The sequence below is a fragment of the Indicator indicator genome, chromosome 17 (genome assembly GCF_027791375.1).
Source record: "Indicator indicator isolate 239-I01 chromosome 17, UM_Iind_1.1, whole genome shotgun sequence".
Lineage (NCBI taxonomy): Eukaryota > Metazoa > Chordata > Aves > Piciformes > Indicatoridae > Indicator > Indicator indicator.
In genome coordinates, this window is record NC_072026.1 from 2,351,396 (window position 1) to 2,365,017 (window position 13,622).

Sequence of the window (13,622 nt, forward strand, 5' to 3'; positions counted from 1 at the left end):
CTCTGCAGCCAGGACAGCAACTTCTTGATACCTATCCATTCAACCAGCAGCAAGCCCGGATGCCCACTCCTTCACTGAAACTTGAGTAGAGAGAAGGTAAAAAAGCAAATATACCATGGATGGATGAATTATCCTGCATTTGCTGATCTGGAGTCTGTTACTAAAATGAGCTTATCTTAAGAAGAAAACACCTCAGATGCTAAGTTGGAGACATTAGAAAATAGATGGCTACAGAAGTGTGCAACTTCAGTTTAGAACAATGTAAGCAGATTAACACAACTGTTGTCATGTCTATGCTGTAGGAAGAACAGGCAAGATCAGACACAGGGATTATCAAGAAGTGGACAAGAAGACATCCAAAAGAAATGGTTCAGGCAACTACACTGGATTTTGTAGGTAAGCAAAGAAGTCATCAGGATGTGAAGAGTCATTCACGCCATATCAGCATGTGTTCTACTGGAAGGGATGGATCCAGCCCTACTATGCTGCAAACTCTCAGTCTCTGTTCCAGCTCTGGTCCTCCTCTCCTGCCCTCCCATCAAAGTTTAGAACAGCTCAAATCCCCACTTGAGTTAAGAAATGGCTCTTTTGGCACCTTTCTTTACTCAAGGATTCCCTCAACTTTCATAGTGTTCTTTCTTTATGAACAAGATAAAGTGACTCAAAAACTTCAGGAGCTCCAATTCTTGAGTGACATGACTATAGAGGACATCAGCATAGAGCTGCCCTGCCATGGGTTGGCAGCAGAGTTACTTCACCCACAGGGACCTGGCTGCTCCAGGGTCCTCTACAATGCTGTGATGCTCTGGAAATGTGTGCTTGCTCCCACCTACAAGCTGCTCTGAAAACTCCCTTTCAACAACTTGAGGCACATTGCCTGTAACTTCTGCACTTGGTCATGCAGAGATTTTCACAGGCGTCTCTCAGGGTCACGAAGACGATCACCCTGGGCCTCAGATGAAAGACAGCCCCCCCGGGGTCAATCTTACCACTTCACACTCCAAACAACTTACAACAGTCTAAAAATTAAACTCACAGAACTTTTACTCAAACTCTGTGAAGCTTAAAATATCTGTGACACACAGGATTTGTCTACGATACTGTTTTACTGTGCATACTCAGCACACTGCATCTGAAAATATTTCCCTGTGTAAAGCAATATGCAGTCTGCATAACCTGCTCTCCTATTTGCAAACACCCACAGAGTGGAAAAGAAATATGGAATATCCTGAGTTTCTGACATGGAATTATCAATCCAAGGTGGCTCTTCTGCTTTCCTGTGTATTGGTAGTAACATGAACAATATCAAATCCATGAAATTTCTAAGCTACTGACACAACTAAGCTACTGAAAAAGCCTCTCATTTATGAAGTGCTCATGAGGGTAAGAACATGAATCTTGATCCCTGCCACAAGTATGAACAACACATGAAGTGCTAGCTCAGCTGTGGTGCCTGGCTCTTGCAAAATGCTTTCGTACTTCATTAACTCCTTCAGCTACAGCTGCTGTGACTATTGCTTAAGAATGTTCACTCCTGCTTCCACAGTGATAAAGGTTCTTGGTTCACTGCAAAGTCCTTGTGACAGATGGAGTTCAGAAGAAATAAAAGATCTCAGCTTTCCCCTGAACACTGAGACCCACTGAGGCTATCAATCACAGTGCAACAGGTTCTGCAGGCAGAATGATCTGCAAGATCAAGACAGACATCACTACGCTCCTATCAATTATTTTCTTTCATTCTGCTTTTCCTGCAGGATGTTCCATGACTTCATATTCTGCTAAACACTTCACTAAGTTTGGCTGTTAGGGAGATACAATATCCACAGACTGGACTTTTGACAGCAGCCCTAGAACTCCTGAGCCTGTAGATTATTAAAACAATTACTTGGATGAATATAACTCTGTTAATACAGCGTTATTACTAAAATAAACTTACTTTTAGCACAGGACAATTAATAAAAAATTAAAAGACTCATCAGGATAGCATAAGATTTAATTTAAACTCTATTAATAAATTAATGAAGTGAAATAAAATACTATGCATTAAATTATGGTTAGGGCTTGTTTATAATTTCACATGTTTCCATGCTCTTTTTTTCATATTATGATACTGAATGCAGACTATTAAAGTACAATGTGGCAACGTGGACTTACCTGCTTTTCAAGTGTTCCTCCTGTAATTCTTACAAGCATTTCTCTATCTTCCCAGCATACATTAATGATGTTACAATACACATTAGCCACGCTGTTCATATCCCACGAGAACTAAAACACACACGCATTTGAAAAGAAAAAACTGCCTGCTACAGGGCTCCCTCAGACAATGGTGCCTTTTCTCTCTCTTTTTTTTTTGTCTTTTCCTAAAATAACACATTTAATAGAATTTCCTGTAAGGAAATTGCAATTAATAAAGAACTAAATTACAAATCCATTAGATTTCAGTCACTGCAGCAACAAAACAGAGTTTTCATGAACACTCAAAAAAATCCAATAACGTAACCTCTGGTAAAGCTTGAACAAGCCCTGAAGGACAAGGCAGTTAGATCAATATTAGTTTATTTTAACTGCTGTGCAGTATGAAGAGACGAGGCTGATCATCTGATGGATTTTATTACCTGTTGGAGAGATAAGTCCTGGCGATAAGAGGCCTGGAACTCCGTGGGGCAGGAGACGTGCATTTTCTTGTATCGCAACTCCTAGGGAACGCTTGGGGGGTCTTCCTGGTCGTGAGCTGATGAAATAAGAGGATAAATGAAAATGCATTTTCTTTTTGAAATATTTGCTTACTACACATGGTATTGATTGGTATAAAATATATGAAACACCAGTGATACACAAAAATAGATTAGAAATTCTTGCCTAGGAAAAAGAAACCATACAGAAATTGCATAGGTTTCAAATGAACTAATAGTGAACTGCCAGACAGCACCTCTGTGCTGGATTAACGACCCAACCATGAGCTCAAAGTCACATGAATGACTAGAAAGCCAAGGCATTTTAAAATCTGCTCTATGAGACCAGAAAGCAAACTACATTTCTAGCCCTACTGCACCACTACTTTGCTAATTAATATATATATTTTTCTTAATGTTGCTATCTGTAAGATGGAGCTCAAGAAATTCACTGACAGGTGTAATTCACCTGTAAAGTCTTGGAAATGCAGCTGGCTGCATTTCTCAGCTCAAAAGCCATGGTTTATAGGGGTTGTGGATTAAGGATGCAATGACTACAGGGATACCAGAGCTATTCAGATTGGGTGCTCCATGAGTCATTAGCTCAGGCTGGATGAGTACAGCCACTCTGCTTCCAGCCACCACTTCAAGGCCAATGGGGCACCTCAGTCTGGCTGCTTCTCTCCATGTACCTCAGCTATTTCTGCACTCGTCAAGCTTTTCCATTATCCAGACCTTCTCTGACCTTACAGGTGGCTAGTGAAGACAGGTCTTAGCAGCAACCACTCCAAAGTCTGTGCCACACACCTGCACCCCAGAAAACTAAAAGTTGTTCTGCCTAAAAGATGGTAAGTTGAAACTATGAATTGAACAACACTATCTTGAACCTTACTTTCTGAATCATGGCAGACAGATGCATACATCTGAGGGTGCAATAATAATTCAATGCTGAGCTTTTCCAAAACTGATTAATTATCTTTATGGATTGACTCTTTATCATTATTAGAGACAGTTTAAACCAAGAATGTTAGTCCAAGCTGCAGAAGTCTCACCGTCTCCTTACCAGTTTACCAATTATGACTGCAGTTTTTAATTCCAAATGTCACAAGGTTTGTTTACAGACCTGTTACATTTAACTATTGTTTTCAACTACCACATTTATCCCTGACATCAGCATGCATACATATAATCACCCCACACAGCTGCCATTCTAGCACACAAGCCAAAAAAACCTCTAAATCTACTCTGCCCCAAGCCAGCCAGGAAAAAAAAAATTAAAAAAAGGCAACCTCCTCATGTTTGGAAAAGTATTGCTGCTTCTCTTTGCTCAAAACAAATTTTACTCTGTTGAATAATAGAGCTTTCTAAAAATATAGTGAAACACTGTATAAAATAACTAAGCTGCAACAATGAATGAGGTCTGAATTGAAAGCATTTCTAAAATGACTTCTAGTCCACAAAAAAATTTAAGTTAAACTTCACTCTATCAACTTACAGTGGCAAAGCCTTCCATCAATGTAAGACAAACTCTGCCTTTAAATGAAGACAACTTCCAGCAACACTACACAGAGGTACCATTAACCTGTCCATTTTTCACAGTATGTTACTGCTATTTTGTTTTACTGTACATCAAAGTAGCACAAAATCATTTTTTTGGTTTATTATTTTATCTCAAGAAAACTATTCTCTCCCTCCTCCCTCCTCCTTTTTTAGCTTCAGGTTTCTCCATTTTGTATTTCATTTTATTCAGTACTTTTTCCATTTTTCTTTTTTATGCTTGAAGTTGTTTATCATACTATGATGGCTATGTAGTAAAGCCTTCTATGAGAGCCCGGACTCACTAGGCTCTAAAACAGGAGTATTTGAACTCTGCAGGAAGTTAGATGCACACATGCATTCTCTATTAAAAATGATCACCTGCTGAAATCATCCCCTGCCCATTGTCTAACAGACTGTGTTAGGCTGGTGTGTGAGGCGATTAAACAAAACAAGAATCATTGTTTCTTTGATTTACAAAAGCCTGTGCTTATGCACATGCATGTGTAAGTGCTTAGTTGGCACTTGCTGTCTGGAAAAAAAAAAAAAAAAACAAAACAGCTAAAATTAGCAGCTTTCTCCATCAGGAGGGCTCAGTCAACAGAACTACAAAACATTCTCTTTCAAGCTCAAATACACAAACAAATCTTTTGCATGAAACTCCATACGTTGGTTTTAATCTAAGAAAAACATTTTTTAAAATTAAACAACTTTAAAAGATTTTGTGAAGAGACATATTATTTATGGTTTGGGTTCTCAGAGGAAGAGTAGGTGGGACAATGGAGTCTCACTTCTGGTTATGCAATTCCTGCACAGACAACTTCATGTTGCAGTCTGTTTTGAATCTTTGTAGACAACTCATAGCTCACAAGTTTACTAGATCAGATCTTCCAATGTTTCCTTGCATATACTACAAGCAGAAGTGAAAGTCTCCAGCCTTTGGTTCTGCACTGACCTGTATGCAATGCCCCAGGGTTCTAAAAAACCTTTGGGGAGTCCACAAACTTAAGGTGGCTCCCTTTCAGAGTTTCACTGACTGCATTTATATTGTGACTACTTACACAAGTAAAGCAAGCACCACTGGGAAAACACAGCAGAATTTTCTCCCGGGTTTGGTGTCAGGACCATGGTTATTTTGGAGAAGGAGTCTGACAGACTCTTGAAGAAATAATGTATACTTCTCACATACTCACAGCCCTTTTAGTGAATATCACTGTAAAGCTGTTAACGGCCAGGGGCCAGATTCTGGTCTTAGAGAGATGAAACCAGGATAATTCAAATGGAATTGCTCCCAGCCAAACTTGTTTACATGAAATCATTGTCTTTCTCTCTAACAGTGAAAAACTCAAGGCTGGATGCTACTTACTGTTGTCTGTCATTCATAGACCACCTGCAAAAGAACTATTTGGGCTTTACCACTGTTTGGTAGTTTGTATGAACAGCTTTGAACTAATGGAACAAAGTGTAGAGCCACCCAGCAGCACTCCCAATATGCCACTGTTGAGGCTGCAGCAGACCCTTTGTGCTTCCAGCTAGATTGCCTGGAGATGACCAGAGACCACATTACCTATCATGAAGCAAGACTCTTTATTTGGGAAGACACCAGAACTCACAGAAAGCACTTTGGTAAGATACTTGAACCCAAATACTACCAGTCCTGGCCAGAAGAAAATTGTGGCATTTTTGTTTCAACGTGAAACCAGACATTTCATAGAGGACACAAATATTTGCTCTAGATCTTAATTTTGAAAAGGAAACAAAAACTTTTATGGGATTTACTTTATGTTGTGAATATGCTACTGTCAGGAGTAGTGTTGGCATCACCAAGTGATAAAATCTCACTGGATTATGGAGTCTAGAATTTCAACAAATTTCACATTTACTATTTAAAATATATCTAACCTTCACAATTCATTGAAAACTGCTAATCCATGCCTTGAACAGAAATCATAAGGCAAGTAGAATTACCATTTGAGGAGAGGAAGACATCATTTGCAATTATGTAAGTATTAGCATATAAATGCTAATAGCATTAGCATATAAATATTAACTTCATTTAATATTGCCTTTCCTAATCTTTTGTCACCTGCCTCTTTTATTGCATTTTCTTCTTGACCTTTTCCTTTATGTCATTCAAGCAAGTTATACACTCAAGAAATGTAGAAAAATCTTTTCCTTGTGGATAACAAAAGAGTATAAACAAGGATGACCAGCTTCAAACAATTTGAAATGTGTTTCTTTGAGATTCTAAAATCTCTACAGAAATTTTGTATTTGCCATCAGTAGATCTTTGTGAATGGAAAATGACTCAGTTCTACATTAGATGTTACTTCTGATAGAGGCTGCTAGTTTAGAGATCTCTTAAAAACATTTTAAAGTACAACAGTTACAGTCACAAGTGAAGCCCATGGAGACTAAAGCACAAGGGCAATACTATTTCTCATTACCAAATTTAGTAATCTTCTTCTTTTTACTAAATAAATACAAATACATTGGCCAGCTCAAAGTCTATACCGATTTAAATTCTATTAGCATCTCCCAAAACCAAACAGCCCTTGGGTCATCCATGAGTTGAAAGAGAAGCTGATGGGAGGTTTTGGTTTTCACCTGTGTTCACACCATAGTTCTATAGCCACTCCTGTCACCCTTTCCACCTCACCCCCACAAAAATCACTTATTCTGAAGGAGAAAAATGAACTAATCTGTATTTTGTTTGGAATGAAATTTGCCAGAGATTAAATTGCATTTTAAGCACTGTATTTGACAGTTAAAATTTGTATCACAAAACCTTATGATACCATTCATTAATGTCTGTTTTTCCTTTATTTTCCACTCCTGTTGAGAGATGATTTTATTATTTTTCCTCTCAAAGTTTTATATATTCCCTAGACATCCCAGGGATTTTTAATTTCAATCAAAGCACAGAATAAGGCTATTTTTGTGATTTTGCTACAATTACTGATCAGCTCCATCTTGTCTATCCCTATTTTACGCTCATTACAGGCAACTATATTTCATAAAATGCACAAATTCATCAACACGTTGTGAAATGTAATTAATCAGTAGAAACGTACAGCACATCACTGCTGATGTACGATAGTGCTCTACTTCTGTGCTTTTAAATATAGGAGATTTACAGGAATCAGAAGTGAATTTGCATATTAATCAAGACAAATAAACATGTGGTGATTTAACTAGGAGACTGTTATTTGGATGACAATTTAATCAGCACAGGTTGAAAGGTCCATCACTGCAGCATCCTGTTTCTGCTAAAATATTGATTGCTTTACTGATTTCAGTAATGCTTTATTTTACAGGGCACAAATAACCATGTAATTACTCTTTAATTGAATGGTAATTGCTTGCTGGCAATTATTTGTTAAGTTTTGGAGTTTAATTACTAGGTTATTTGTGGTTTGTGAAATAAAATGTTACATACTAGTAGCCCAAAATATTTTCAGTATTAATGGTCTGTCAAAACCAGAAAAGTAAGTTATGATGGCCCAAGTATGACAAATAATGTTAGAACACTAAAGCCATTATTGAAAGGATCGGATGAATCTCTGAATGCTTTCCCTTTACAAAATTAACATTAGATGTAACATTTGTAAGATAAATGGAGGGATACTGTATCACAGAAGCATGATTTCCTCTGGGGTCTAGTCCACCGTTTAGCATAATTTATCCTGATGCTTTGCTTTTCATTCTCTGGGCTTCTTTAGAGGAACTGAAATAGTGCCCTGTCCTCTTGAGAACAAAGAATAACCCAAGTGGAAATATATTTCAACAGTACTTCATATTTCTGCAAGTGAAGTGGATTACCACCAGCACATTATCTTAGCAGCCTATAAACTTTGTAGGCTTGGCAGTTAGCTAGATAACAAGGGAAAACATTATGTCTTGCAGTGTCAATGGGATATGACACATTCTGTGATGTATTTATTCCAGGTTGTGATAGATGAGGTACCCAATACTTTGATCGTTAAGATCTGAATTTTACTTCTACACTTTTCATTTTGGTCATCAACTACTTATGAATTGGCAGAAGGCAGCCCAGCAAGGACTGCTGATTTTGTTTTTTCAAAAGATACACAGTTAATAAATTAATTATTGATTCCATGAGGCTTGGGCTCTTTGCTGTAAAAATATGCTAGACTTGTGATTTAGGAAGCTCTCCTATGTATCACAGATTTCTTCGATATTTTATTAGGCTTAAAGCAGAAATCCAGAGGTACTGTACGATACACTGCACAAATTGCTCTGATAATAGTGGCAGTAACTGCTGCAAGTACTCAGAAGTGAAAAAACCCAAACAAAGCAGCAAACCAACCAACTACACAAAGTCATGATCTTAGTTGCCTTCCTGAAACTGAAACAGGAACCACAAACGAAAATTTGGCTCTCCTCAAAGACCATGAAATAACACCTAGTGATTGTGAAAGGCATTCCTTAAAACCCTTACCAATAAACCTAAGATCTTGATAATCTCAGTTAAAACTATTTCCTATTACCCCAAGATGTTTAGTGTAGCATGGATTTAAAATCATCTCCTTGCTTGGGCATTTATTACTTTTCAAAGATGCCAAAGGTAGTTAAACTCTACTTGACCTCTCAGCGTTTAAGAAGAGAAGCAAACTCTGACCTCGCAGCAACCTGATTCTGTCTCCTCTCAGCGCTGGCAAACTGATCACTTGTCTAACCATTGCAGGACATTGGATCACCAGCCACATCAAAGGCAACAAGAGCCAATTCAGCAGCAGGAAAAAAAGTCATCCATGCAAAATGGGCAATTAACATTAATCATACATGAAGTTGTTTGAGCTGACAACTAGAACCTGGTCCCTATGGTAACTCCCATAAAAGGGTGCCCACACCGGCACAAGGAGAGCCACAGCTCATCTGCCACAGGCTCAGTGCACTCCTTCCTCACTTCTGTAGTCAGAGGGAATTTGTGGAGAAAGGCTCAGACACTTCAAGGAAAAACGAACCTTCCACTCAACTCTGCAGGGTTTTTCAATAAGGAAGGTCCCCACCATCAGACTCAGTGAGAACATTACTGGAGGTTTGCTCCAAAAGCATCACAAAATCTGACTTTTTTCTCTGTCATAATGTCGCAGTGCCACTGCTACAAAAAAAGACTCCTTAAAACCACTGAATTGCTCAAGCTGAGACTAAAGTGAGTATTGCATCTTTAATAACTTCACCATTAAGGATGAAAAGCAGTACATTGTTGTGGTGTTCCTAACAATTACAGATCAGTGGAAGTCCAGTATAGATCTGAATATCATCACATAGGCTTCCCTTACCAAGAACTAGGTTGGCTAGCTCAGGAACTCCCCTATCAACACAAGCTGTAGATGCAGCAGTGACAGCAAGGGAACAATTGCACCAGCTGACTCCCGTCTACATGGCCCCTTGTAACATGTAGTCTCCAGGTACCCCAGCTCACAGCCCACAGCCCACAGATGGTCTCTCATGCATAGACATCTAAACTGGGTCCCACTCTCAGCTCCAGGCTGGTGTGTCGGTGTGAGCTGAAATTCCCCCCCCACCAACAATAACCAGGCTAGCTCAGTCTGGAAGCAAATGAAAAGCTGTATTTACAAGCAGAGTCTAAAATCTACAATGAAATGCAATGAATATGTACAAATATACAAAATTCACAACATTCATATATATATACAATCAACAGAAAAAGCACAACCGATCTCCCTTTGCTTCCCCCCAAGGGGACCCTCCCAAAGGGGCCTCTCTCTCCCAGGAGCTTCCCCCCCAGACCTCCCTGGACAGAGAAGCAGAGTTAGTTAAGCAGAAAGTTGTTAACTTAGCTGCCAAGATCAGTGTGTTATCTTCAGCCAGAAGAGAAGAAGAAACAGCAGCCAGACAGCCCAGCAACTGCCCCCACTGCCGAATGCAGAATGTGCAGAATGCCTACTTTGTTTTGGGTAATAGTTCTTAAACATTTCTATCTATCCAATGGAAGTGTTTAGAACAATCGTTATTTTGCTTTCTTACACCCAATAGTGACTTATTTACATTCTTTCACTTTCTCTGTTCTGAACTTTGCAAGGAAAAATTAAAAAGACAGTTTCAAACCATCACAGTCCACCCCTTCTAAACAATTCCATTGGCTGCTACTATCATTTATCTAATCTAAAATAATACCTACAACAATAGGTGAATAAAGACCATAGTCCATTCCGGCTATTTCAGATGTAGATGATTCAAAAGAGTCAAATCACAGGAAAAACAGCAAACCGCTTGTTTCCTCGCAGATGGAGCGAAGGAAGGAACAGGGACTCTCAGGTGACTCAGGGCTCTCAGGGCTCGTGCACCGTAGATCTCATGAACTCTCCTCTTGGGCGCGATGCTGTATCTGCGCAACACTCTGAATTTAACCTCTCTCAGCCAAAGTTAGATTTCTTTGTGGAATACACTGAATTTCACCATTTTCTTGCATCACCCAATAGGTGTGACCAGGACCTTCAGCAGAAACCACCCCTCGGACAGGTTTGGCCTCTCCTGAAGGAGAAAATACCCAAACAGTTTTGCCTAACAGATTCTTTTCTCTGATAACAGGAACTCTATCACCTTCTTCCTTTTGCAACAAATCTGATTGGGCAGGTCCAGCACGATTCACTGAACCTCTACTATTCACCAACCAGGTTGCTTGTGCTAAATGTTTCTCCCAGTTTTTCAAAGATCCACCCCCCATGGCTTTGAGAGTGGTTTTCAGCAAACCGTTGTAGCGTTCGATCTTCCCTGCAGCTGGTGCATAGTAGGGAATGTGGAATATCCACTCAATGCCGTGCTCTTTGGCCCAGTTTTTTACAAGATTGTTCTTGAAGTGAGTTCCATTGTCTGACTCAATCCTCTCTGGAGTTCCATGTCTCCACAGGATTTGTCTCTCCAGGCCAAGAATGGTGTTACGTGCAGTTGCATGAGGAACTGGATAAGTTTCCAGCCATCCAGTGCTTGCCTCTACCATAGTCAGCACATACTGCTTACCAGATGGAGAACGAGGTAGAGTGATGTAGTCAATCTGCCAGGCTTCACCATACTTGTACTTGGACCATCGGTCACCGTACCACAAGGGCTTGATCCGCTTTGCCTGCTTAATAGCAGCACAAATGTCACAGTCATGGATGACTTGTGTGATAGCATCCATGGAAATGTCAATGGATCTGTCACGAGCCCATCGGTAGGTTGCATCTCTGCCTTGATGTCCTGACGAGTCATGGGCCCACCGAGCTAAGAACAGCTCACCTCGGTGTTTCCAGTCAAGATCAGGATCAGGATCAGAGTTTGTGTCCACCTGGGAAACTCTTGCAGCTAGATCTGCCTGATGGTTGTGTTGTTGTTCTTCAGTAGCTTTGCTCTTAGGAATGTGAGCATCGATGTGTCTCACTTTCACTGGGATTCTCTCAATGCGAGCAGCAATGTCTTGCCACAGATCTGCAGGCCAGATTGGCTTTCCTTTCCTCTGCCAGCCATTCTTCTTCCAGTCTTTCAGCCAACCCCACAAGGCATTGGCTACCATCCACGAGTCGGTGTAGAGATAAAGCTTTGGCCATCTCTCACGTTCAGCTACGTTAAGAGCTAGCTGGACAGCTTTTACCTCTGCAAATTGACTGGATTCTCCTTCTCCATCTCTTGCTTCTGCAACTCTGCGCGTTGGACTCCACACTGCAGATTTCCACCTTCGCTTGTTCCCAACAAGACGACAGGAACCGTCTGTGAACAAAGCATATCTCTTTTCATCATCAGACAGATCACTGTAAGGAGGAGCTTCCTCAGCGCGAGTTACTCTCTCCTCTGGAGGTTTAGCACAGCTTGTGCCTTCTGGCCAGTTTGTGATCACCTCCACCAAACCAGGCCTTTCGAGATTTCCCATTCGAGCTCGCTGTGTTATCAGAGCCATCCACTTAGACCAGGTAGCATCTGTTGCATGATGTGGTGAAGAACCTTTGCCTTTGAACATCCAATTCAGAACTGGCAATCTAGGAGCTAGAAGAAGTTGTGACTCAGTTCCAATCACTTCAGAAGCAGCTTTCACTCCTTCATAAGCAGCTAAAATCTCTTTCTCTGTTGGAGTGCAGTTTGCCTCTGAGCCTCTGTAGCCACGACCCCAGAAACCAAGAGGACGTCCTCGTGTCTCCCCTGGAGCTCTTTGCCATAAGCACCAGGTTGGACCATTGTCACTCGCGGCCGTGTACAGAATGTTCTTAATGTCTGGACCAGTTCGGACAGGTCCCAGACCCATCGCTTGGACTACCTCTCGCTTGATCTGGTCAAAGGCTGCTTGTTGCTCAGGACCCCATTGGAAACTGTTTCTCTTTCGAGTCACATCATATAGAGGTTTCACAATCTGACTGTATCCAGGAATGTGCAGTCTCCAAAATCCCACTATGCCTAAGAAACGCAGAGTTTCTTTCTTGTTGATGGGATTTGCCATGGTGGAGACTCTGTTTATCACATCCATTGGGATGTGACGGCGACCATCTTGCCACCGCACTCCCAGAAACTGGATTTCTCTGGCAGGTCCTTTCACCTTGTCTCGCTTGATAGCGAAACCAGCTTGCAAGAGAATGTCAAGGATTTTGTTACCTTTCTCGAAGACTTCTTCAGCAGTCTCACCCCAGACGATGATGTCATCGATGAACTGAATGTGTTCTGGAGCTCCACCTTTCTCCAAAGCATCATGGATCACTGCATGGCAGATGGTTGAACTGTGAATCCACCCCTGGGGCAAACGATTGAATGTGTACTGAATGCCTCTCCAGGTGAAAGCAAACTGAGGCCTGCATTCCTCTGCTATGGGAATAGAGAAGAAAGCATTAGCAGTGTCTGTGGTAGCATACCATTTGGCCTGCTTGGATTCCAGCTCATATTGGAGTTCCATCATGTCTGGTACAGCTGCACTCATGGGTGGAGTTACTTCATTCAAGGCACGGAAATCAACTGTCAGACGCCACTCTCCATTCTGCTTTCTCACAGGCCAGATTGGACTGTTGAAAGGTGAATGAGTTTTGCTGATGACCTTCTGACTCTCCAACTGACGAATCAAGTTTTGAATGGGCACCAAAGAGTCACGGTTGGTTCTGTATTGTCTGTGATGCACAGTTTGAGAAGCAACCGGCAGCTTTACATCCTCTATCTCATGTTGTCCCACAACTGCAGATTCATCTGAAAGCTCAGGTCTAATGGACAACTTCAATTTCCCTCCATCAATTTCTACAGTTGCTATTCCAAAAGCCCATTTGTAACCCTTAGGGTCTTTAAAACGCCCTTCTCTCAGAAAGTCAATTCCCAAAATACAAGGTGCATTAGGACCTGTTACAATAGTAGTTTCTTCCACTGCTTCCCAGTTAAACTTACATCAACCTCTATCTTAAACAACTCTTGAGATCCACC

At 40.8% G+C, this 13,622-nt stretch overlaps 1 protein-coding gene across 2 annotated transcripts in view; it reads right to left on the bottom strand.

The window, feature by feature from the left end:
* The window catches only part of DACH2 (dachshund family transcription factor 2), a 273,962-nt gene that overhangs the window by 132,397 nt on the left and 127,943 nt on the right, over positions 1–13,622 (bottom strand). For both annotated transcript variants that reach the window (XM_054388431.1, XM_054388430.1), the window contains one exon: positions 2,616–2,731. In XM_054388431.1, the coding sequence (XP_054244406.1) occupies positions 2,616–2,731 (116 nt within the window). The remainder of the gene's footprint in view (positions 1–2,615; positions 2,732–13,622) is intronic.